Source organism: Chaetodon trifascialis, chromosome 12, assembly GCF_039877785.1.
Source record: "Chaetodon trifascialis isolate fChaTrf1 chromosome 12, fChaTrf1.hap1, whole genome shotgun sequence".
NCBI lineage: Eukaryota > Metazoa > Chordata > Actinopteri > Chaetodontiformes > Chaetodontidae > Chaetodon > Chaetodon trifascialis.
In genome coordinates, this window is record NC_092067.1 from 19,123,235 (window position 1) to 19,149,244 (window position 26,010).

Consider the following 26,010-nt stretch of genomic DNA (forward strand, 5'->3'; position numbering starts at 1 on the left):
TTTGCATCTACTGGTCATTACGAGCATGAGCAGCATCTCCCTTCATGTTTTCAGGCCTGTGAATCCTTAATTTTATTGCTCTAACATCATCAGTTTCTCAACTTCAGTCTGTTTGGAGTGTGAGCTCATGTACAGTATCCCTAGGTTTTTGGGGTTTTTTTAGCTGTTGTGCATTTTTCCTGCTATGAAAGTCCTCATCCCTCCTGTGAGAGGGAAGGGGGTGCAGGGTCTCTCCTTAAAAGGAAATATATGTGGTTTCTAGTATCATGACGCAGCCAGGGGAGGAAACAACAAATTACAGCCACTGCATCTGCCACTGGAAGGTAAACATGCTATTATGTGCGCTCCCCTCCCTGGAGAGCAGCACCATCATTAACACCTCACTGAAGCTTTTCTTCCTGTTATTATTTTTTCCTATACGTTATATCATTCAAACTTATTTCGCAGATCCTTGCAGAGAGGTGGCAGGAAGCACATTCTTTCCATCAAATGTGTCTGTAGCAACCCGTGGATGGCTTTTTCAAAACCTCGCTGTGAAGATCTTGATGTGGGATGTATGTTTCCTCATGGCACCCACTCGCCATGTTGAACTTCTGTATAGTTTTCGGCGGCCAGAAAATGAAAAGTCTTTCCATATATCCTGAACTGATGCCTCACAAAGACCACAGAGGATGCGGGAGCAGCATCCTGCATCAGTCTGTTGACGGATAACGTTTAATCTGTCGATACAAACACGTCTTTGCACTGAGCTCACAGGGTGGGTCTTGTCATTTTCTGGCTTTGATACCGAAATTGTAATTCTCCAGCGGTGGAGGCTCGCAGACTGAGCGAGAAGCTGCCGCACATACACGCAAAAACAGCTGGCGAGCATTCCGGCCTTCAAAATAAAAGCATAGTCTTCTCGTTTAATGTGAGCCTGTTTGTCTCGATGGGTTATGGATTGTTTTAATTAGTGGCATTAGTTGTGTTTTTTTATTGCCATTTTTAAAAATATCTTTTTATTTGCACATAACATAATTAGCTGCTAAAAGAAAGAAAGTAACTTTGAAAAAAGTGTCAAAATCTCAATAATTTACATGCAATTGGCCCTTTTCAGATGTTACTGTCAGGTGTTACTAATTACAGTAACAATGGCTTTTTTTCTGACTGGGCCTGAGTCTGACAGTGAGCCAGAATGCACAAAAGCAGAGCCCCGAAACTGAAACAGCTAAAGGGAATTTAACCATTATCAGTTCTATTGTTTACACGTGCTGACCATGACATCTCAAAATGTCCTTTGTGGGAAAAATCGGTAGAATCACTTCAATGTTTCAGCATAGCTCAAAGCTGGGGATCAACATTGACTTTTGACTGTGAGCAAATATGCTTTCAAAACAGTCAGTTTGCTGAACGGATATGAAATCAAAAAAGTATTATGATATGCCATTGTCCAAGCACAAAAACTGATATTTGGTTCAAGATTCAAAGTTCAGCTTTATTGTCATTATACAACACAGGATTGCACCGTAAAATGTAGGTGCAGCTCCTTCCATGCAACAAATATTCAAACTTTTGATATAGACAAAGCAAATAAAAGGAGCATTAAAGAAAGGGGTTAACAGGAAAACTAAAATTCTATTTACAAGGAATTCATACAGTTACATATATAAAGTACAGATATGCCTATACATATATACACACTGAAAATATGTACTGAATGTGCAACACAGTACACCTGTACTTGAAAACATATTGTACACAGACACAATAGAAGATTTCCACCTTCATTGTGCTTTTTTGTTTTTTAATTTCTTTGGACTATTATATCAACTGTTGTTTTGTAAAATCATTACGCTTACCTATGACATATCCTGCAGATCAAAAAATATATACATGAATGTGTAGACATTTCCATCATTTTATTTTGTTAGTATTTTGATTTTGTTTTGTTTTGTTTTTATTTACTTACTAGAGATTAGCTGAACTCTGGTGTGACAATCTTATTAGAAGAATTAGATTTTATTTTGAAAGTCACAAGCGGAAGTGAAATGTTCCGTTGAGTCTGTCTTGACTGCTGGTGAACTGAGGCGAGGCCCGTTTTCGCCATTCTTCCCACTGTGTGAAGACCAACACTGGCCAACGCTACATCCCAGACTGGACAACATCTGGACATCTGCAGCTGAAGTCTGAAAGCTCAAGCCTGGCCCGGGAGGGAGCGGCATGATGCTCGGCATTACGGAAATGACAAATGGGTGAGTGAGAAGTTTTGAAGTGTTTCCCGAAACGATACATTTTTGCCTGATAAGTTGGGAAGTTGACAGTTTTTCGATGGACGGGGGTGAAAAAAAAACGCAGCCCCGGTATGTTCCATTCTCTCATGGATGATTCAGTCATGACAAACCCCATTGAGAAAGCTGCCAGTTTAACGGTGCTTATATGCATGGGAGAAAATGGCTTTTATCAGTCAAACTTAAAGTACATTAGCGACACACTAAGTAGCTGCAGCTAATGTACTTTAATGTTGTATAGCTACAATCTGAACTTGGTCACTTAAACAGCTCGCTAGCGCCCCCCATCGTGTTTTTAATGGATTTCCATTAAAAATATTTGTTTGAAATGTTGAACTGTTGATCAGTTAAAATGACAGCTTTACAGAATAGAGTTTGGTTTGAAAAGCCTCCGTTAACTTTAAAGTTAACCGTTTCCTAAATTGTATGTGCTGCTGTTGTGGCTCACAAAGCCCCCATGTGTCTTACAGCATGGAAAATAATGCAAATTGATTTATAGTTGTTGTTAACAATGCAACAAATTTGATATGGATGTTGAATGGAGCATAAAATGTCAGATATCTAATTTACTTAGCAACTGACAGCTAGCTAAGTTAGCTAACCTAGCTCTGTTGTTGCTTAGCAGCTCAGCTTCCGTTTTAAATATCAGGAAGATTAATAAAGTTTTGCTACTGAATTTGGATTTAATTATTTTATGACAGATTCAGTAATAACCAGAAGAATGATCTGACTAGCTTTTCATGAGGGGGCTAACTGTAGTGTGCACAGACACATATTTGTCAGAAGTGATTGCATTATTAAAGCTTTTGATTGCTTTCTCAATTAGACTTTTTGTTTAGCAGTTTTTAATCAGTCTTTCCTTTCACTCGTTCATTCATTTGTATCGCTGATCCATTTAAAAAGCTGGAACCAGCAAACGTTTGACATGTATTATGAAAAAAATGACTGAAATAATAAATTCATCCATCCATTTTCTATGCCGCTTATCCCTTTCGGGGTCGCTGGGGGGTGAAATAATAAATTGAATGTCAAAATAGTTCTCAATTAATTTTCTTTCAATTGAGGGTTGCCCACACTAATTGCAGTTTTGATAATAAAAAGCCAAAATAGCTTTAAAGGCGACTTGATGTATTGATGTCAACCTACACTCACATTAGACAGAAGTGACGGCACAGGGTATAGCAGAGAAAGAAATTTTAAATAAGGAAAGAGGATGTTCCTCCATTTTCTGCACATCAACCTCCTCCCTGCACAGGAATGTCCACACAAACTCACTGGACAGTAGTTACTGCTTTCCAAACCACTTCCTGACCATCCATTCCCTGGGGACGGCCATTCGGAGCTGTGTTTTTTCCACTGGTGTGAATGCTGCTGTGTGCACCGCGCAGTTAATTATGGCCTGAGATGAATCTGGCTTTTATAAAGCGCCGTGGACACTGAAAGCTCAGAGGGAGAGTCTCTTAAAGGCCCGAGCGTTGCTGCATTCCCAACGCATTACAGCTTTATCTGACTTCACACTGTGTTGATACAACTGGAGCTTAGAAGAATGTCCCCTTCTCCAGTGTGGACTTGTCCTTGTTTGGAAGAGCGGGGAACTTGTGTGATGCTGGATTTGGACTGTCTGCATTAGATTTCAGAAACTTAGACTTCATACTCTTGAGTGTGAAATGTTTATTTCGACTCACGCATCCTGTAGCTTATTAATACTGCATTGAATTCGACTTTTAACACGAAGTACAATGGGCTTCAATAGTAGTTCAAGTTACTGAGGTTTCTTTGGAAGATGTGGGTGTCCCATGATCTTAATCCTCTGGAAGCACAACAAAGGCCAACCGCTGTCTACACAATATAACACATTTACTGTGACGCAGGTCTTTTATTAGTATCAGTGGTAAATGTCTGCTTTCTGCGTGACTTTGCAGCACGAACATAAGGTAACAAGTCTTTCCTGTTGTTCTGCTACAGCTGCGTGGTACTGAAATGTCACAGTCAGAAAGTGAGTCTCATACAAGTACTCGGTATTAGCAAGTACCCAGATGTAAGTATTTGTACTTGGTCTTAAAAGAGTGATATTGGTGCATCCCTCGTCGTAGTATTGACTTACTGTGTACATTGTTCCTGTTCATGCTGGCCCACACCGACGTGAAACTAGAAGTCATTGGTTCTTCTTTACAGGAAGAAGTTCTGATTGATTATCTGTGGGGCGCATCGGGTTTGTCTTCATAGGATGTAGTGTGTGTGTTTAGTACACAATGATACACAACTGCCTAACTGATGCAGAAGGAAGTATGGACCAACGGGCTGTGCAACAGTCGCGCTTACAGCAGTTCCTCCGTGATAGACTCTGTGTGTGTGTGTGTGTGTGTGTGTGTGTGTGTGTGTGTGTGTGTGTGTGTGTGTGTGTGTGTGTCTGTGTGTTCAATTTGAGACATACTGAACTTGCAAGAAGTTAATACTTTTTGTGTGCGCTGGATTGTTTTTACACTGCAGATATTTGCATCTGTATGTTTATACTGGTTTTGCACACATTCCTAATGCTGTAACCACTTTCCTGTCAATGCATTCTCCAGCCAGTCTCACTGACATTATTTATATTATTTTGTTGTCACGTTAACAATACAGTTGCCAAACAATATAAAGTGTCAGTGGGAGCCAGTGTGGTCAGTGGGCTCGGCCTTTCACGTCCTGTATGGCAGCTGCAGAGGAACACTTAACATAGCATGTCTGTGAGAACTACTTGATTATCCATTCAGTCTGGTCATTGAAGGCTCACCTCCTCACACCTTCTCGGCCCTCCCTCCTCTTCTCTGCACCACCTTTGATCTCAGGACAGTTTGGCATCCAAAGGCCTAAGCCACACGCACGCGTCGAGAAGTGCGTGTGCTCGCTTTACGTCCGCCCCATCTCTCACAAACACATGCTGGCACATGGGCACAAATGGATGCAAACATACACACACACACACACACACACACACACACACACACACATACACACACACAGCACAGCAAACAGGAAGTGATGTGGCCATGCAGGCTGAGATAACAGCTATGGGAGCATTTGCAGTGGCAGCAAAGGGACTCTAGCAACCACTGAAATATCCTCACTGCAGTTTGACCCGAAAACAACGGTACGATTCATTCAAATTACTGTCAAAATATCTGTTATGCAGCTAGGCTCCATCAGCTTCATGTTAGATGTGTAAGTCATGGTATTATGCTGTCTGTAGAGCTATGCATGGTCTTAACACCACAGTGCACCTTTGAATATTGTATTAGGAAGTTAGCTTGATAGCTGTGATGTTTTATGATGTAAATCTTTTCATTGTGGCTCAGCATGGCTGTGTCTGTGCTCGTTTCTATGCTTCTTCTCATATGTGCGACTTATTATTTTTGCTATATTTTTGCATTTCATTTACAGAAATAGGATCACAACAGCACAGAGGCAGTCATAAGATTCTTCAATAGACAAAAAGAATAGATGAAATAGTTAATTCAACTTAAAGCAGTGAGAACATATGAAGAAATAATCAGGTTTTGTGTCCGCTTTTAAAATACTAGATATGTTACTGATTTCAAGAGTACAGAAAATAATAATCCCACAGTCAACTGTTTATATATGGAACACATTTTACTGCCATCATTACAGTGTTTTTGGTTTGCAGCATGAGGGGTTGAAGTTGTTACAGTAGCTGTTGTACCTGTGTTGTCCACACGGTGGCAGTGTACTCATGTGGCAGAGAGGTTGGTTTAGGAGTTTTCGAAGGCTTGTAGGAAATGTGTGTGTGTGTGTGTGTGTGTGTGTGTGTGTGTGTGTGTGTGTGTGTGTGTGTGTGTGTGTGTGTGTGTGTGTGTGTGTGTGTGTGTGTTTATATCCCAGTGGGGACTTGAACCTGACAACACATCAACCCATGTGGGTGACCTGTTGAAGTCCAGTCCAGCTTTTTAAGACTCGGTTTTATGTTCAGGGTTAGAGGTATGCGTAGGGTTAGGCATTCAGTTGTGATGGTTAACGGTTAACGTTATGGCAGGGGGCTAGAAGATGCATCATGTCAATGGAGTGCAATAGCGGTGTGTGTGTGTGTGTGTGTGTGTGTGTGTGTGTGTGTTTGTGTGATGAGTCAGTGTGAGCGCGTGTAACAACAGCTCTCTCAGCACATTTGTCCCAGTACAAAACTTTGGCTGTATGCATCTTAAATCCAAAACACAATGTTAGCTTTTACATCCGCTGTGGTCACAGAGCCATCATTAGGCACACACTGCGTTCACTGTACACGGCGAATCCCGAGCAGATGACCATTCACGTTTAGATTTAAATTGTATGACAATTTATTCAATTTTGAGGGAAATGAACATCCCAAATGTGGATTGGAAGTGACTTGAACTCGGATATAAAGCCTAAAACTGTGATTCATCATGAACGTTCTGGCATACTCAGACATGTCAGCCCGTGCTGCTGTGACCCTGTTGCAGCTGCTCAGGGATGTGAAAATCATACAGAAGTTCAGCTTTCACATTTCTCCTGCTTTAAGCGTGTGTGTGTGTGTGTGTGTGTGTGTGTGTGTGTGTGTGTGAGTGAGTGAGTGAGTGAGTGAGTGAGTGAGTGAGTGAGTGAGTGAGTGAGTGAGTGAGTGAGTGAGTGAGTGAGTGAGTGAGTGTGTTCATCAAACCCATGTGGAATGCTGAACAGGTCGAGACAAGCGGCCGAAGGTGAATCTGCACCGTGTGAGCTGTTCATAAGGCATGCAAGCGTCTGCACATAAGGAGGGACATGGTTAGTCCACCAACAGCCGTTCAAGACGTCAAACCCTCACACGCCTTTGTGATATCTGCAACAGCAGGTGCACGTGTTGACTGAAAGGTATAGACAGAATAAACACAGTTAACCTGAGCAGGCAATTAAAGAATTGCTTATCAGCTCGCATGTTCTGTTTCACAGTCTGAGCTCTGCGCACATCTGTTTCTTTCCAGCCGCTTGTTGACTTTGCTTGTTTGGCTTCACGTCGGGTGGCCAATCGTGTCCCCCCGTTTCGTTGACGTCACAGCTTCTTGTTTTTGATTAAACATGCACGAGAGGCAACTTTCAGCTGTGTCTGCCGGGGAGGGTCTGTCGTTCCCACATAACAGTGTGATGAATAATTCATAGGTTGACATTTTCCCCTTTGTCAATAGTTTGTTGTTTCGGCTGGGAAACACGCTCGCAGTTTACAGTGGAGGAGTCAGACTGAAGAGCAGCGTGTGCTTGAAACTTAAAAAACGTTACTCCATAATAGGTGGCATTGTTTAGTGTAGTGCAGCTTTACTCGGCCTTTGTGTTCCCATCCATCCAAACAAGCTGCCGTTCAGGCTGAAACATCCACAACATGTTTTTACCTCTGTGCAGACCACAGTGCTGCTGCTCTGCCTGGCCTGGCTGAGGCTGACTGATGACAGAGGAGACATGGGTACATCAGCTTATTGAGTGCTTGAGTTGCTTAGAAGTGTTATGCTCACTGTAGCCTGACTTCAGCTCACGATTTTATCCGCAAGTATTAGCATATATTGTGCGATATCGTCTAAAAGTATACAGTAACACACGTAAAAAGGACAGGGCATCACAAAAATGTTTTATAAAGAGTATTTTATGCACATTGTTTTTTAAATCCTTTTGTTTTTATTCATAAATAGTCAGGCTGATTTCATTTTAAGCGATTTTTACTGTTAATATTTACTATCTATTATATTGTATTTATATTAATTGTTTAACTGTTAAATGCCCTGGCTTAGTACTGTATGTCATGGTCACAGCTCTGTCATGGCCAAACATGAGGGATCCTTGCCAAAATGTGTATTATGTGTAAATATAAGGTATTAGTGTAGATACAGAGCGCTGCACGGATGACGTATTTTATTTGGCCGGCCTGAACCTGAGTATCACTCTGGCTCCCTCGACAAAAAGCCAGTGGGATTTCAGCATTGACTTTTGGATTAATGCAGTCAATAATCTCTGTGGCAAACAAAAGTTCAGGATACTTACACGTTTCGTTCCGCAAGATAATCTTTGTCAGGTGAAGAACTACTGTTTGGCTATGCACCAGTCACACGTCATCAACATCAGCACTGCTAAGCTTCCCACTACACCGTACACACACTTGATAACTGAACTGAACTGATAAATGTACAAGTTGGAAAGTTTGAGTCAGAATTGTTTCCAAGTAGATGAGTTTCCATGATGGTGTGATGACGTTTAATAGTCTCATTTAGCCATTTGATTTAAGACACACAAAAGCTCCAAAATTCACAAATGGGATATTTATTGAGGTGTAAAAATCCCTTAAACTTAAACGTAAAGGGGAAGTGCAACAACACAAACTCATTTCCAGGTTTTAGGACTCATTCCTGCAGCACTCTATTCAAAAAGTAAAGATTTTTAGACTTGAGCTTCAAACAGTATCCTCAGATAATACCTCAGATGACCTCATGAGGGTGGTTGCGGCATCTCTACACCACATAACGAGTCATCACTGCTTGCTGTTGTATGTATGTGTGGAAAATAGCCTCTTCTGTTGTCTCCCATCCATCCGGGACTTTCTTTTTAAACAGAGGAATGCGCACGAGAGAAGTAGGAGGCAAAGGAGACAGTGGGGGTGAAGGTCAGACAGGGCAATGCCTCCTTCTTCTTCTTCTCCCCTCCTCTGACACATTGTCCCTCTACCTGCTGCAGGAGGGGGAGGAGGCGCAAGAGGTATTTGATAGGTGTGCAGGCTGTAAAACCACTCCTCTGCATGTGTCCTTCCTCAAGGGGGTGAGCCCTGGAGGTGTGTTTGAGAGAGAGAAGAAGAGCGGAACAAGACTTAATCTTTTTATTTGGCTCTGGCCTCAGCACACACGCTTTCTTCAGAGTGCTCTGAGCAGACGAGGGGTAGGAAGGAAGGAAGGAAGGAAGGAAGGAAGGAAGGAAAGGAGGGAGAGAGGCGAAGAGGAGATGAACTCTTTGAGGCTGAAAGAGTTGTCAAACTCTGACTTGTACAGACGGAGACAGGAGAGACCAGACAGCTATGGAAGTGTGGCAGGGGACAGCCTCAGGTGAGTTCACCTGCGTGAAGCTTTTCATCTTCTGTCAAATGTGAAATCATTGATGATATATAGGTATTCTGCAGTGGTTTTACGTTTGCTTCGTGATAGCAGCTGACGTAAAGTTATAAATGGCTCCAGATAAAAACTTCACGGCCTAATAAGGAATGATTTCAAAATGAGGAAATTAACAATAACCGTACTTTGTAAAACGTGCCTTTTCATGCCTGTCGGAGTGTCCAGCATCCTCATTGGCTTCTTAAGAAACTGCTGTAATTTTCCAACAAATTGGAGCCATTTGGCCGGCTAATATACGATTCACTCCTCGCTTCCAAAATCCTTATTCTTCCTGATAAGTGACTTTTTTTTTTTTTTTTTGGTAATAGATTTTTTCTATTGAAGCTGTTGAAACTATTTAAAGTGAGCTTAATCTCGTGCTACAGTCCCTGACTTTTCAATGTGCTGTCCTGTGTTCGTCTTTTGGGTTGGCGTTGCTAGCGTTAGCCCGTCATCAGCTTCGTTATCATTAGTTGGCGCTGGCTGACATTTTCTTGCATCATGTAATGAATCAGGGAGGGTTTGTTTGTGTTGCTACATAACAGAATCAGTACCAAAGAACCTTTGAGGAAAAGTCCTTTTCCGCGTGTCTTGTGTTGACGAGGACAGATAAGGTGAGATGTGGTGGAGTGTTTGATCAGTAAATACTGCAGCTGATGGCTGAATTCCTCTGAGCTGTGTGACCGGCACTTTTAGACAACATGCACAGACTTTTGCAATATTGGTTTCACAATATGATAACATCAGTTAGTGTTGGATGCTCGTTGCCTTTCACAAACACCTTTCTGTCTCTGCCTTCATCTCTCTCTGTCGTGTCTGTTTGTGTGTGTGTGTGTGTGTGTGTGTGTGTGTGTGTGTGTGTGTGTGTGTGTGTGTGATCCTGAAGTGATTAGAGGAATGCAGTAATGCGAGGAATGTGGACAGAAAGAGGGAGCTCTCTCTTCAGAGGTGTCCCCAGTCAAACCACAAACACTTCATTTCACACTTTGCAGCCTCCCTCTTTCTCATGCTATGCAAAGATAATTTGGTGGGTTCTTCTTTGTAATTTTCACACCATGCCGTTTATCATTGCTGTCGTGCTATGTATCATTCATATTAGAATAAAACATCTGACTGGGCAGGGTCACTGTGTTGATCCAGCAAAGCACAAGACTGACATGCTTCATCACCACCTCAGAATTACAGCTTACCTGCAGTAATTATACACGCTACAGTATTATTCATACAGTCTCATTCTTTCGCGCCAATTCTGATTGTGGTATTTACACGAGCCTGGAGATTGTCGGCATCGAACCAAACATTTCTACTGTCTCTCGGCAGCGAGTTGCATCAGTAAATGACAAGACTTCTTTAAACCACAGATGAAGAAAGCAGAGAGCTCAGACAAAGCATGTGAGAGAGGGACAAAACAGTAATGCAGAGGGAAGAAAAGATTTAGGAGATCTAAAACAAAAGGAGCCAGATCCGAGGAAATCCTGCAAGCGGTGGTGAGAAAGAGAATATTCTGATGTGAGGAAGTTTTTCAGATTAAAACATGATGACAGTCAAAAGTCCGTTTTGCCACCTGGACCGCCGCAGGGCAACATCACAAATCTTAACCACCCAGGAAGTCAGCACAGTCATTACGACTGTATCTGAAAACCAGGAGCCTCATATAGTCCTGACTTTTTATTTTTTAGAAACGCCTTCTCTAAAAACTTTCTCTAACTCAGTGCTGTGTGTTTTTACCATGAATACTGTTGTGTTGTGAAATGAAAGCAGAACGAGGTCTACAAAGCATCACTTTCTACCACACTTCCAGTCACTGTTATCTCTAAGAGGCACAGCTGACCCAAAGGGAATATAATCTAAGAAAGGAACCAGCAACATTGCAGGGGCACATTCTAGGTTTCCAGAGTGTTGAGAAAATAAATTGCTGTTTGCCTTACAGTATTGAGAAAGGATGTGTGTGTAATGTTTTTCTGTTACACTCCTTTGGGCTGTGTATGTTCCAGGCCGTCTTGTAGCGTTGAGGTCAAAGTGGGTGCCTGGAACAAAAAGTGCAAAACAAAGGAAATGTTCGTCATCAATTATGTTTGCACAGTCATTAAATCTGTATGTGTCACTGAGTGTGCTCTGTGTGTGTGCGCGCGTGTGTGTGTGTGCTTGGGTTAGTGTGCAAACTCACCTTGCCAGCAGCCCTCATGTCAGTGTTGCCATGGTTGCTGTTGACACAGTGCATGGGGGGTCAGCAGGGTGTGTTTGATACCAAATGTTGTCTGTAGACACAGATCCATTCAGCCAGGCTTAAGACAAAATTTAAACAGAAATGTTGTGTTGCATGAGTTTCTATGAACTGCGGTGTCACGTGTTTTAATCAAGTCTCAAGATTATATTTTATGTGTAAGGTGGTCATTTTGGCCGATCAATAAAATAAAACTCCCCAAAATGTTAATTCACCAAAGCAGACGTGAACATGGGCCGCTAGCTGTACGGTTAACTGAGCTAACTAGCTAACAGCGGCTAGTAGCTACAACCAAAGATACTGTAGAGACAGCAAAGAGTTTAGCAAGTGCAGTTAGCAGTCACTCTGGTGATATGCTGCCCCATATTTGGTTGGACCAACCTTTGACAGTTGGCCAAGTCTTACATATTGTACCTTTCGTGGGAAACTAAGGATTCAAAGACAAGCTAACACTAACCAAGATCCAACTAGAACCAGATTCCTCCAGGATCATCGTGTGAATGGAGGTTCGTCTGATAATCCTCGGGAGTTGAGGAGGTGTGGCACCACGTTTTGGATGTTGTTTTTTGCCTTTTGTTGTGAGTTCTTGTAAGGACGGAAAATGTCATAGACAAATGTTTTCCAGCATGTTCCTGGGTTAAATACTTCTGACTGTGGGAGCTGTGCCCACATGGACTGTTGAGAAGCTCTGCAGTGCATTATATGCACAAACCCTCCCTCTGTTGGAGACTTCATGGCTTTGCCTCCGTTATAGCTACAGAGGTCAGTTCAGTGGAACAGTGGCTTTGACCTGGGTGACCTGACCTGTAACCTTTCCGGTGACCTCCAGCGACCCTGTGAGGAAGTCTCAAAATCCTATCCTGCAGGGGGAACACAGCAGAGACACTTTGTCGACTGCTGACAGTTGCTGGAGCCATTTTTAAGCTCAGGTTGACGTTCACATCGACACTCGCTCTCTCTCTCGCTCTCTCTCTCTCTCTCTCTCTCTCTCTCTCTCTCTCTCTCTCGCTCTCTCTCTCTCTCTCTCTCTCTCTCTCTCTCTCGTGCTCTCTCAGGCATTGAAAACTGCTCCTTTTGCTAAATATCTGATTATATATTACTTTTCATGATATTGTTTTATTATTTAAAGTGATGTATCCCTCTCTTTTTACCATGTCTGGTCGTTGACACTGTGGTCAGAAAATTCCCATTTGAGGTCTGTAGATTAAATTTGAGTGTGTCTACCACTGGCATAAGAATAATGTCCCAGCAGAGACACTGTTTAAGCAGATGAAAGAGCAAGTTTTGTCTTCTAGTCTATTTTATTGGAGGAAACTTACCATCTTTCTGCAGTTGGTTTTTATCTGTGTATCAGTGAGGGAGGGAGAAGGGTGTGCTGGGCTTTTTTGCTCTATCCCTGTTTGAAAGTGTGTTGCAGTGCCAGTCTCAGTTTAATACTGATGCCTCTACATGACCTACATAACCAAACAAGACCATTCATGAGAGGACTGGCTATTTCTACAGTTATTCTTAATGCCTGTCATTGGGCTTGATTCTCTGCAAAATTAGCCAGTTAAAGGAAGCAAGAGGAGGTTTTTTCTTCATGAAACATTATTTTAACGTTATGTTCTGTGGTTAGGAAAGAAAAACTGTAAAGAATAGACCAAAAAAAGGTAAAAAAAATGACAGAGATGGAGCACGGGTGAAAACACAAGTCAGCCTTGGTCGGTCATGCGACAGATGAAGAAAATTGTGGGATTAGATCTGTTGGTTGTTGGCTTAGATGTAAATCACTAAAACAAAGTTGACTTTGTTTCATCATTGTCATATTACAGTTATTAATCTTACATGGCCACAGATACACATATTGCCTCATCACTATGCATCCTGCAAACTGCTGTTTAAAAAAGGCCAATGGGATTAAAGAAAATGCTTCCAAAGCAAATGATCGCGTGAACAGATCAAAATCTTTCAGACATGAGGTGGTGGAAACACTACAGGGGGCGCCAAAATCAACACAAAACAAATGCTCCTTGTAGTTGCTTTAATAATATTCAATGCTGAAGTTCAACTTAGCCTAAATCAGATCAATGCACATTAGATCATGTTAATGTGGACACCAGAGAGCTGAATCATTCTTGAGCTCTCCTTTTAGGGTGGAACACCCTGCAGCACGTCTGTATACAGAAGGAAAGATTGCGTGTTTCCTGTTAAGCACCCACCCTCTATCCATTGTGCACCAGTCACTCAACACTGGTTCCCAGTGGACAACATTCCCAGCAGAGCACCAGCTAAGGACAGGTGACTTTCTGCAGTCATTGTTCTGTTGGAACGGCTCTTGAAGCTTTGGATGGTGCCTGGTGAAATGTTTGGCTCATTGTGTCCCCTGCATAGTTTAAGTGGGGTTTAAAAGTGAGGATGCTGTGAGTGATAATGCGTAATGCATTCAGAAAATAGGATGAATTTTAGAAACAAATCAAGCATCCAATTTTTAAAAAAAAAGCTGCATTTAGATGGAAAAAATGTGACTGAATGACTTTGGAAGTTATATGCAGTTTAGAGGAGGTACAATTGGCCACTAATATGTATACAGTACATGCAGACTCACTCTCTCTCTCTCTCTCTTTCTCTCTCTCTCTCTCTCTCTCTCTCTCTCTCTCTCTCTCTCTCACACACACACACACACACACACACAAACAGCAGCTGCCAGCACCTAGTTTGGAGTTGAGGCTCCACTAGGTGTCTATTTGTAGAATGATGGAGTAATGTAGAAGACTGTTATACTGAACACACACACACACACACACACACACACACACACACACACACACAGGCCTAGAACATTTGACTCCTTATCCCTTAGTTTTGTAGGATGAGTGCAGCATCTGTTCTCTAATGGAGCGTCAAACATGTTTGTCTCACTGGAGAGTATTTCCGGATCTGGCTTTATGTTGTTTTGATGGTTTGGGAAGTGGTCATTAATTTGAGATGCCAGTTGAGTTTAACGACATAAAGAGCTATCATTTACCCAGAGGGGACACAGATTCATGGCTTTAAAGGAATGCCTAGGCTTAGACCAATATGGGATTTCTAAGGGCGATTAACATATTTTATAATTGCGGCTCCCCATGTCCTCAAGAAGATGTTTCAAACTGATGTTCAAGCTGCTCTGTTGGCTCACTTGGAGACGACTTGGAGGTCTTGTGTTTTAATCCTGTCAAATGCCTTTTATGGCCAAAAATATGCAGTCCATAAACAATCGCGACGTGGTTTACCAGTAGGCCAGTTAGAGTGTGTTTAGAAATAGCGAACGTGTGCAAAGGTCAACTGAAAAGTCTGCATTAAATCAGCTCAGATCCATTGATCTGCGTCCCTCTTCACATCAGGAAGCTGACACTGATGAGACAGTATCTGGCTCCAGCCGCTGCATGTGTGTCTAAACACACAGCTGCTTGATTTGCTGCTCCAGTGTGTTTAAACAATGACATATACAGCAGTGTGTTATCTGCTCTGCTCCTGTCACTTGGTATCCTGCTACTTTAGCTTCTCTGCGCAGTGCTGAGCTGGAGCCATGTTGTTATATCTGTCAGAAAGCTTAGAGCTCCAGCTGTGTAACATACACACACATAGATGGACAGTGTGGGTAGATATTAGCCATTGACTGCAGATAGTAGTAGTTTTTTATAAATACAGCTAAGATTTGTATGTGTGTGTCTGTGTTTCTGTCTGTGTGTGATGGCACAGTGACCTCTGGAGAGACATCATGGTGGGCTCTTTTATTTCAGTAACCTGCCCAAGAATAGACAGCGAGTGTGTCAGGAGGGGAGAGTGTGTGTGTGGGCGTGTGTGTGTGTGTGTGTGTGAGAGGAAAAAAGAGAAAGAGTTGATGTGGGAGTGAGAGAAAGAGGGAGTGTGTGTGTGAGCAGGAGAGAGGGAGTGTACTCCAAGCGCAGTCTGATCAGTGTTTCGGTCTCCTGCTTTCTCTGTGGACTACAGCTCCCACCGCTCACTGGATTGTCTTTCCCAGCCCTGGAAACTTATATTGAACCAGCTCGGGGGGGATTTCTGTTAGAGCGCTTTGATTTTTGACCTGAGGTGTTAGATGGACTTCTGAAGTCAGTCCTGTTGTTGATGAGTATGGAGATGAATGGTCGTACCCTGCCGCCGTCAATACCTGAGGATGGAGAAGCCCCGGACCACATTCATCACGGGGAGACGAACGGTTACCACCAGAGGTTTCGGGGCGATGACGGGGTCGAGGCTGAGGTCCCGGTGTCCAAGTCCCAGAGACGGAAGAGCGATGTGAAAGTCTATAAGGAGTTTTGTGATTTTTATGCTCGCTTGTGAGTACACAGTTTAGAAGGCAAGGCTTTAACCACTGTAATTAGTTGTTGCCCAGATGATGACACAAATCTATTTGAATCATTATATGTGTGAGATGTTTGACCAGAGAAATCCTACTAATGTGGAATGAAAGATTTTACCCAGCAGTTAAAGCCTACAGTGAAGCCTGCCTCATCCTCTTTAAAGGGGCTGCTGACCCCTTAAAAAGTGTTGCGTTAATATGGATTAAACACGGTGGGTTAAGTTTAGTGTCAGAGGCTGTTCTCCGTCATTCGCAGGGACACACCTCCACCCATTCGTCATCGTCAGGCCAGGAGTTGTGCTTTGATTCCCTGGCTTGGTTGTGATGATTGACCACATCACTGAATTTCCATCGCACATTAAGAATAATACATTTTTCTAACTGACGTGTCAATTCAACTGATGACAGAGCAGGGAAAAATGGTGCGACGCAGTGGATGTGTGCGTTAAGGGATTCGGTCTCGTCCTACACCGACATGCCATTAGTCTGTATGCTCTGAGCTTACTGTGGTGCTACAGAATGTGAAGAATTCTGATGTTCTAGTCGCTGGGCTTTACCAGCCAGTTTGATTTACTTTAGCTGCCTTAGGTGCCATGTTTGTGCAGGGGTAGCGCCCAGCGCTACAGGAGGAGCGCATAAGAAGGGCTATTTCTGTGCCAAGGGGGGAGTTGTTATGCAAAGTAGAATATGTCAGCTGGCATTCTAAGTATGTGTGCATGAGGGACAGGAAGGCTAAATATACATGCCTGACTGACCTGGCTTCATCGTAGGCTGCAGGAAAACATGGACAAGGGTCACACGCAGGTTTGTGAAGACTGGAGTTTTCTTTGTCAGTGTCTGGGATAAAAAGGGAAATTTGGGTGAAGATATTAGAGGTGAGGTGGGACAAGCGGGCAGCAGCCACCTTTAGCAGCCATGAGGACATTAAAGCTCCTGTGTGTGGTATTTGAGAATGTCTGACTTTAGTGACTCCTAGTGGTATTGCATAAAAATGCTTGTCCATTGCAGACACATTTCTGTCAAATTTGGTCTTTGGCAGCTGATATATTCAGTTACATAACTGGGTCCATGTCCATCATGTCATCCTCATTCAGAAAATAACTAAAACTGCTGATGAAAAGAGTTAAGAGTAAGAACTTTAGACATGTCAGTCGTCAGGAAAGACATTGATGGGGCTTTATGACGGCTGTGTCTCAGGTTTCCAAAATATTGTCATTAAAGAGAATCAGTGTCTGTGGATGTGTACAGACCACTGAGAGCAGATGCAAAAGAAAGGAAACTGATGACAAGTGGAGACCAGTGGAGAGAGGGTGGAGGCAACAGAGGGTATTCATAACAGAAGTGACAGTGTGCATCCTTTCCCTTTGCTGACAACCAGACTCCATTTATAGTCAAAGGCCAGCATGGTGGGGTTAACTGGGTGGAGTCATGTGTGGTTTTTTATCATTAATTTTGTGTAAATCTCCTCCCAGCTTGCTTTTGTCTGTGTGCTCACACTGCCTGTTTTTTGCCTCCAACTTTTGCATCAGTTTTCTCCTTCAGTCTAAATGCTCTCAAAGACTGGGTGTTAGCCTGTGAGAATCTGACCGCTGCGTTGAGTTTAATGGAGAAAATCTATTTTGCTTTAGTCCTACATCTCACTCACACAGGGTGCTGGAGGCAGATAGGAGGGTGGAAATGCCTGAGGGATGTATCACTTCCTCCCACAAATCCTCTGGACAGGGCAGGGCTGTCAGTGTGTGTGATAGCAGGCCAGACAGGGTATATGGAACAATATGTATTTGATAAGCTTGTGAGGAGTGGACCCAGATGGAAGCAGAGCATGTTCTTACATCCTGCTTGAGTGTAGCCAGTGCATTAAAAAGGGTATGCCGCTTACTTTTTTTGTGTGTGATGCAGAATCTTAAAGGCAGAACTGAGACGTGTATTGTTTGAATGATAAACGATTTAGAGTAAAGCCCAAAAAATGAGAAGGGATGTGCAGCGCGTCCAGGAGAGTTTCTGGAATTCTTGTTAATTCCCAAGTTGATCTGGCTAAGTTAATATGAACAGATGGCATCACTCCATAAAATCTTACATGGTCTTATTGTGTGTGTGTGTGTGTGTGTGTGTGTGTGTGTGTGTGTGTGTGTGTGTGTGTGTGTGTGTGTGTGTGTGTGTGTGTGTGTGTGTGTGTGTGTTGCCTGGATACACTTTGGTATTCTGACCTTTCAAACAAAGCAGAGCAGCCAGGATGGTCCCACCGTCCTCTCCTTTTTCCTTGTCTCTGTCTGCAACATGTTTCCATTTGCCTCCACTTTGTTTCAGCTGTTAAACGTGTTGTCTGTGTTTACATCAGCATCAGTACTCCTGCTGGGTATTAACTATGTTGCACTTTGGTACACTGGGTACTAATGCTTGGTAGGAGCAGTTAGATCATTTTCAAGTCTTTTTTTGGAGTCACCCATTTTATGATCATCATGGATTTAGTCCCAGCTTCAGCCTAAGCATAAACATGTAATAGAAGCAGGGTCCAGCGATGCAATGATAGTATGTTTGTGTGTTTCTAGATCAGTGAGTGTGAGTGGTGTGTTCAGATCAGATCTTTTCTAGTGCTTATAGCATTATTGAATTGAAAGCTTTTTAACATCCATGGGCAGTGACTAACTAACAAGTGTAGGGCCCCTTGATTTCCATGATGCAGACAACAGCCGAATTCATGTATACACACACAGTATGTTTTGGTGTCACACACACAAACACAGGGGCGTATCGAGAGCTCAGCACTTCGTCAGACTCTCAGGAGTGCAACCGCATCGGCAGATGCGTGACTCCAGCCCGCTGAAGACTTCACGGCTGTGTGCTCAGAGTCAGATATTCTGTCCAAAATGAATGAAAAAGCTTCGTCCAGTTCTGGTCAAGCATCGCAAACAAGAAGGAGTGTTGACAGAATGTGAGAGCAGCCTCCATCAGACCCACTGACCCGGCGTGTTCAAGCTGCATATGGAGGCCCTCATGCAGAAGATCCATTTGATGAAAAATAGTGCAATTCATATGGCACCAGGCTTTTCTTATTGAATTGTTGAAGTTATAATCATCCACTGCATGATCAGCCCCTCCTCAAAGGGCCGTACGAATGTGATGGTGAGCAGAAAAAGACATAAATAAGCTTTATGCAGCCAGTGGTTGGTTTTTAGGTATGACCACAGGTTCTGGCACCAGTCCCTCCAATGGGAAAAAATAATTAGCCCGGGGAGCTGAGCCGCTGGTATGTTACAGCCATGTTTTGCATAGAGGCAGTGAAACATTTCTGATTGTTTAATGAAGGGATCGGCTTTATATGTCACACTAACCCTTCCTCTCTGTTTACTCTTCTGATACACTGCAGAAAAAATGCAGATGAATAAACTTCAGCTTGTCTCTCAAAAGACAACATGCAGTTTCCACACCTCATTGATTCCCCCGCCCTGATAAGCAGAGCCAAAATAAACCAAGAGCCAAGATATTGTGTCTGTGTGTGTGTTTAAAACGGGCTGATAACCTTCTTACACCACATTCTCCCCTCTCCCCTCGCACTGAGTACACATTCCAGCTGTGCTCATGACAGGAGGAACATGTGATACATGTTGATAATATTGGTGTTGGGTGTGTCCTGATATGACCCCGCTGCTTTCCATTATCTTCCTATAGAAATTTGACTTGCAGAAACAAATGACCAATGTATGAAGAAACTAAAAACTAAAAAAATAAGATGAAGATATAAAAAATCGTAGATTAGAGAACTTCATCATAGCAGAATACCCTCTTATTAACAAGCACTGAAATCATAAAACACAGCGATGCTGCTTAATCCGTTTCTGTATTTGAGACATTTCAGATTGAACCGAGGTTTCAAGTTAAATAAAAGCTGAAGACATGTAATAATTAAAAAACTTGACACCATTAACCAATCTGAAAACTAGAGTCAAATATACGTAGTATGAAAACAGTGAATAGAAACTATAATAGATAAACAGTCAGCTAAAATTCTACTGACAGTAAAGGTCATAATATGCTGTTTTATTGGTTGCAGTATGATTCAGTTTGTTCTGCAAATGCTGCTTTCCCTGCTTCTACTTATTATAAGAATCCTTTATGAGTGTTGTTTGACTATTTACAGTAACTCTGTAAGTATACTGATGCCTGATTCCCTTTGTTTTCCTCTCAGCAACATGGCCAACGCTCTGGCCAATGCCATGTGCGAGCGCTGCAAGAGTGGTTTTGCCCCGGCTGAGAAGATAGTGAACAGCAACGGGGAGCTGTACCATGAGCAGTGCTTCGTGTGCGCCCAGTGTTTCCAGCAGTTCCCGGACGGCCTCTTCTATGAGGTAACACTTTGTCCTCACGATTGTCTTTTCAGCATGGCTTTCATCATCCATTAAAAGAGACACGATGCGGTAATTGACAGGGTTAAACACACGTAGAAGGGAATGCATTACAATAAACGTATAAACATGGGCGTTGCAAACTGTTATACTCAGGCTTTTCAGCATGAAATGCATTTCAAATGGCCGCGATGGGTCAATGAACTGGCTCGCTCTTCACAGGCACTTAGATCACGGTTTTATGCAAGTCTGTTGTTATTGCACATTCCTTCAGTGAAGAATCTAAACACATGGCCCTGCTGAGGTAAATAAAGAGGGGTGAGGGCCACCTTAATGCAGCATTGAATTATTAGAGGACCACTTCCAGTAAGCTTGTTTGCTTACCAGCCTGCATACGAGGCCAGATATCACTCCAGCAGGTCCCAGAGAGCCCGATGCTCCTCTGTTTAGGCAGTTCATGAAAGAGAGATCAATATAAACATCAAGGGCATTACATCAACCTTTGGTTCCCTGTAAATAATTCTAAGTGTTGCCAGAAATAAATATCTGTTGACTCTTACCCATTCCCCTTTGAAATACAAAAAATGTCTTTCAACAGCAGTTTAAGTCTCAGTGGATAAATTGCCTCCTTCTTTTGTTGATTATTCTGAGCATCACTGTTTTATTAGTTAGTTATTAATGCTTTAAGAGGTACTGCGCAATTAAATCGACTACAATAGAATCATAAAATGGTTGTTTGAAGAAAATTAGAGAGCCATTTAAAGGGAAGGAATTGATCTTACATCAAGACATGTAACATAAAATACACACCAAGAGCTATTCAGAATAATTTTTGCTATGTAGAAATTCTAAATAGTTGGTTTTGATATGCTCAGTACATGTATTGTATTAAGTGTACAGAAAATGTGAAGCCATGGCGCACTGATGGCTGTTTGGAACAACACAGTCTTTATACTCGCCAGGCTGGCACAGCCACACATCTGCAGACATACAGATCAACCATCGCTTCCTAAATAATGTCACACAGGTCATCCATCTTTCACGTTTTTACTGCCTCGATTGATTTGAATCTGTTCTGTCCTCTATGCTGAGTAATTGCTGGATATCAAGAAGCGACTCTCTAGAACCACTCAAACAAGTCCAAATTCCACAGTCTCTGGCAAATTTGAGCTTCAGCACAGCCTGAAGGGCTCATTAAAATCTGTCTTCTTCCCCCTTGGCTTGCTCAGTGAGCGTTGCTCAGTAATATTGCACAGCTGCCTTCATTAAACTGCATCTAACTATTCTTCCCAGTCTGTTATTTGACAGTTTTCAGCACTAATTTGATTCATCAAATATAACAGCTTCAGCCTAATGGGCCTCCACTTGCATTCACAAAATAATAGAACACCAACAACCTTTTTCACAATGTGAAAGAGGGCAGTTCTGCACTGGCAAAACTTCACTGAGTTACATTTCTAGCTGAGTAACGAAGGCACATTTTTGATCTTCTGGTAGTAAAGATGTAAGAAAGTATTTGTCCATTTAAAGGGTGGGAGAGATGTTTTTTAAAATTCTACTACAGCTGTGTGCTTTGATTAATTGTGCACAAATTGTTTGAACTCTGTTGCCAGTTTGAAGGCAGGAAATACTGTGAACATGACTTCCAGATGCTGTTCGCCCCCTGCTGCCATCAGTGTGGTAAGTACACGACCTGCAGTAACAGAGAAAATGCCATTCGAGTAGGTGTTTTACGTGGTATATCATCAACTGACACACTGACGTATTTAATGATGTTACCTGCGGTGAGAGGTGCACTCGGTGTTTACTGAGATGACTGCTGGGGAAAGCAACTTTGGCCTCCAGAAACCCCCCAAAACACGAGCAGCTCATCTCCATAAAACTCAGTGATGAGCTCAGTTGTTTTCTTCAGCCTTTGGGGGGGTCATCCCTCTCTCACTTCTTTTTTGTTGGATTCTTGTGCCATATGCTGAAAACATTGATCTGAGTGCAACAGATACATTTAAGTGTTTATGGTCTGTTTTTATGCAGCTTGCCCCTGTCCTTTCTTCGTGTTTGTGCCCTTTAATCGATAAATATCCATTATTTTTTCCTCTGTTCTGTTCTGCTCTCAAGGTGAGTTCATCATTGGCCGTGTGATCAAGGCTATGAACAACAGTTGGCATCCGGACTGTTTCTGCTGTGATATCTGCCAGGCTGTGCTTGCTGATGTTGGATTTGTTAAGAATGCTGGAAGGTCAGTTCCACTTTAGCCAATCAGCATCAGTCTACACTCATCATTCAGTTTATGTCCACTAGGAGGCAGGACGACGTTTTCTATGATGCTGTTTTATCTGGTACTTCTACACACCCATGTCACGTATTCGCAAGACCATATCCTCCGTGACTGCCTTTTAATTGTCCTGCCTCAAAAATCAGGATTAAAAGTCTGCTATACGTTGTGTCAGGATCAAACACTGACAAACTGGTCGGGTTTATTTTGTCAGTAAATTAAATCAAGTTTTAAGTTCAGTAAACAATAGGTTCACATTTTTTAGTCCATGTTAAAACAGTACCCACATGCCCGTACGGTACTTTCAAAGACAACCTTTCCTAATGCAATGTAAATAATAATAAGATAAGATTAGGACTGTACCAAATGTCATTTTTTTTTACATTCACAGCCTCTTTGGTGAGAATTCACTGTCCTTATTCTGTGCAAAAAGGACTCCTAAAGAAAGCAATAGCCTCATTTTGGTTTCTTCAGGGCTGGTATGGACAGGAGGAATGATTACAATGACCAATAGCTCTTTAAGTATTCATATGGGCCTGTAAAATGTCATCGCTTCCTTCAGTTTTGGTGAGCAAATCTGGATCTATGGGCTCTTAACTGTGAAGCATAGAACAGGACTTGCTGTGCGTGAGGTTTCAGGTTTCAAACAGTGCTGTTTGTTCAAGCACTCAGTGACTATCTCTGCATCAGCTGTATTACACAGGACAAATAGTGCTTCGAGATATGGCTGTGCAAGAAGGATCCTCAAAGAACGTGCTATCTGATCAGTGTCCCTCTTTCTTTTCTGTTATTTTCTTCTCTCATCTGTTGCTCGCGCTCTCCTCAGGCACCTGTGTCGTCCATGCCACAACAGAGAAAAAGCGCGGGGCCTTGGCAAGTACATCTGTCAGAAGTGTCACGCCATTATTGAGGAGCAGCCTCTGCTTTTCAAGAATGACCCCTACCACCCTGATCACTTCAACTGCAACAACTGCGGGTAAACATGCACACACACACACACAAAAACCTGGTCAGCTGTGTCAGTCTCACAAAGCCTCCAGAGCATGACGGCAGTGGGAAGTCCAGATGCTGCAGGAGATGGTGGGTGCAAGCTGCGTCAGGTCCTGAGAATGCCTCAGACTCACGGATAGAGGTCTTTCTTTCAGACTCAGGCTTCATTTGTTATGCAGTTATGATGCTGCCAAGTTTCTGCGCACTTTGATGATCCAGTGGCTTGAACATGATGACACACATCGTCCATGATTATTATAACATAAATATTTGCTGCACTGGTAAAATGTTCTTAGCATGAAAACTTCACAGAGATCCAATAAAGTAGGTTACAAGTGTAAAGTATATGCAGACTTAGACCAAATGCAGCACTTTTCAATCTGTGATGGACCAAAGACTGCTCTCTGGTGGACAAACTATGTAATTGTAAATATATGTACACATCCAAGATACTGTGTATGCTGTACCCATGCTGTGGTCTAAGTGTCTAATGGCATGTTATATTCAAAACTCTTTAATTGCATTAGAATTACAGTCTCAAGCCCCCATTGCACTCTGCGTTTTTTCCACCAGATTTGGTGTTTTTTCATATTTTCTTTGGGCATATACTGTGTCTCATCAGTCAAAGCAGAGTTTTATTCACCTCTGTCCCTGCAGGAAGGAGCTGACGGCTGATGCCAGGGAGCTGAAGGGGGAGCTCTACTGCCTGCCTTGCCACGACAAGATGGGTGTCCCCATCTGCGGGGCCTGCAGGAGACCCATCGAGGGCCGCGTGGTTAATGCCATGGGCAAGCAGTGGCATGTGGAGGTGCGATATTAAACTTCACAACTCCAGTTACCCAAAGCTTAGGAGACGCTTGGAGACAATCTTTTTTTTATTCATTTCATACCAATGAGTTCACTTTAATATGTACCATATGTGTGACTCATACTTTTACCAGCTTTATCTCCACAGTTGTGTTCAGCGCCCCATCTCTGGGCTGTGGACATCATTCCTCCGTTATCTGTCTGCCTCTTTGTTATTTTCTCTCTCTGGCATCATTCTACCGCCTTCATCTTTTCTTCTGTCTATTCATAATTTATGCCCATTTTCCTGTCTTCCCTCCTCCACATGCAGCATCATGTGTGCACTGTGTGTGAGCGGCCTTTTCAGGGCCACCCATTTTATGAGCGAGGTGGTCGTGCCTATTGTGAGAGGCACTTTGACATGGTGAGGAGACGAAGGATTGGCCAGGCGTTGACTGCTGCCCCGTGTCTCACTTCTCCCTGCCTCCATACAAGGGTTACACTAATATATAAGTTCACCAATCTGTGTCGAGTGCATGCTGTGTTAACAGTTTATACAGCATAGGCATTTTGACTTTCCCATCAGTCACAGATTAAAAAAAAAGGAAAAGACATAAAGTTTGAGTTTATATAGGAGCAAACACTATGGGGAAATCTGTTCTTTATTTGTGGTATAAAAAATGTGAAAACAAATCGTTGAATTTTGGCTACTGGCCAGCAAAACTTCCATCAACATCAACATTGTTTTGGCTTTTAAGAATTCATATTGGCGTAACCCTGCTCTGTCATACTCATCCATGATGTCCTCGTACGCAGACACATGAGGGTCTTCAATCAGTTCCTCTTGAGCATTATCAAAAATAGTGTATGTTGCCCTTTAATTCCTGTCATACCTGTAAATCCTCACATGTCAGGAGGATTAGTACACCCTCTACAGCTCACGATTCTGTCCACCTTCTCTGCTCTGTGTATTCTGTCTGGACCCAGTAACAGGACATCTGGACTGAACTGATCTGCTTATGGTCTGACCTGATAACGTCTGAGCCAGATTGTGCTGCTGCCTGAACGTGATAATGTACTGACTGACGGCTGTGCTAACCACGTGTGCTTGGCCGTGGGTTTTTGTTTGCAGCATTTTGTGTGTGCTAAGTGTGAGAAACCCTTCCTGGGACACCGTCACTACGAACGCAAGGGCCTGGCCTACTGTGAAACACACTATAACCAGGTAACACTCAGCGGTACTGGGACCGTTTATGTTGAACACACGAATAGAGGATGTGAGCTCAGCCAACCGACACCAAATAAATGTTGAAATAAAAAATAACAAAGTCTCTTTAGAAACCAGAAATGCTGCAGAAAAGGTACTTAGCCTTTCCGACAACAGACGACGGCTGTTGTCACTTTGGCATGGAGGCATCAAGCAAACATCAAACACAATATGTCCACCACTTATAACACCTAGAAGCCTTGACATAAGTTGTCAAGCATGATTATAAAGATTTAGTTTTATAAATGCTTGATGATATCTTGAGAATGTCCTTGTAATGCATTGTAGACATGACCTTCAGAGAAAGAAAAAGCAAAAGCTTATTGTTCTGGTGTATATGAAGCAGTCAGAGGCAGATATTCTACCTGTCCCCAGTACACTTTTCATGGTCTCAGAAAATTTCTTGT

At 42.6% G+C, this 26,010-nt stretch overlaps 1 protein-coding gene across 5 annotated transcripts in view; it reads left to right on the forward strand.

Moving 5' to 3' along the window:
* The first annotated feature begins 2,034 nt into the window (after window positions 1-2,034).
* The window catches only part of LOC139340315 (LIM and senescent cell antigen-like-containing domain protein 1), a 28,448-nt gene continuing 4,472 nt past the window's right edge, over window positions 2,035-26,010 (forward strand). For 2 of the 5 annotated variants that reach the window (XM_070976085.1, XM_070976086.1), the window contains exons 1-7: window positions 15,681-15,922; window positions 20,132-20,291; window positions 21,902-21,968; window positions 22,404-22,524; window positions 23,387-23,536; window positions 24,208-24,358; window positions 25,469-25,561. In XM_070976085.1, the coding sequence (XP_070832186.1) occupies window positions 15,711-15,922; window positions 20,132-20,291; window positions 21,902-21,968; window positions 22,404-22,524; window positions 23,387-23,536; window positions 24,208-24,358; window positions 25,469-25,561 (954 nt within the window). In that variant the 5' untranslated portion in view covers window positions 15,681-15,710. Of the gene's footprint in view, window positions 2,232-9,138; window positions 9,332-15,680; window positions 15,923-20,131; window positions 20,292-21,901; window positions 21,969-22,403; window positions 22,525-23,386; window positions 23,537-24,207; window positions 24,359-25,468; window positions 25,562-26,010 lie in introns of those variants that run through there. The other 3 variants (XM_070976087.1, XM_070976088.1, XM_070976089.1) reach the window with 3 other exon arrangements.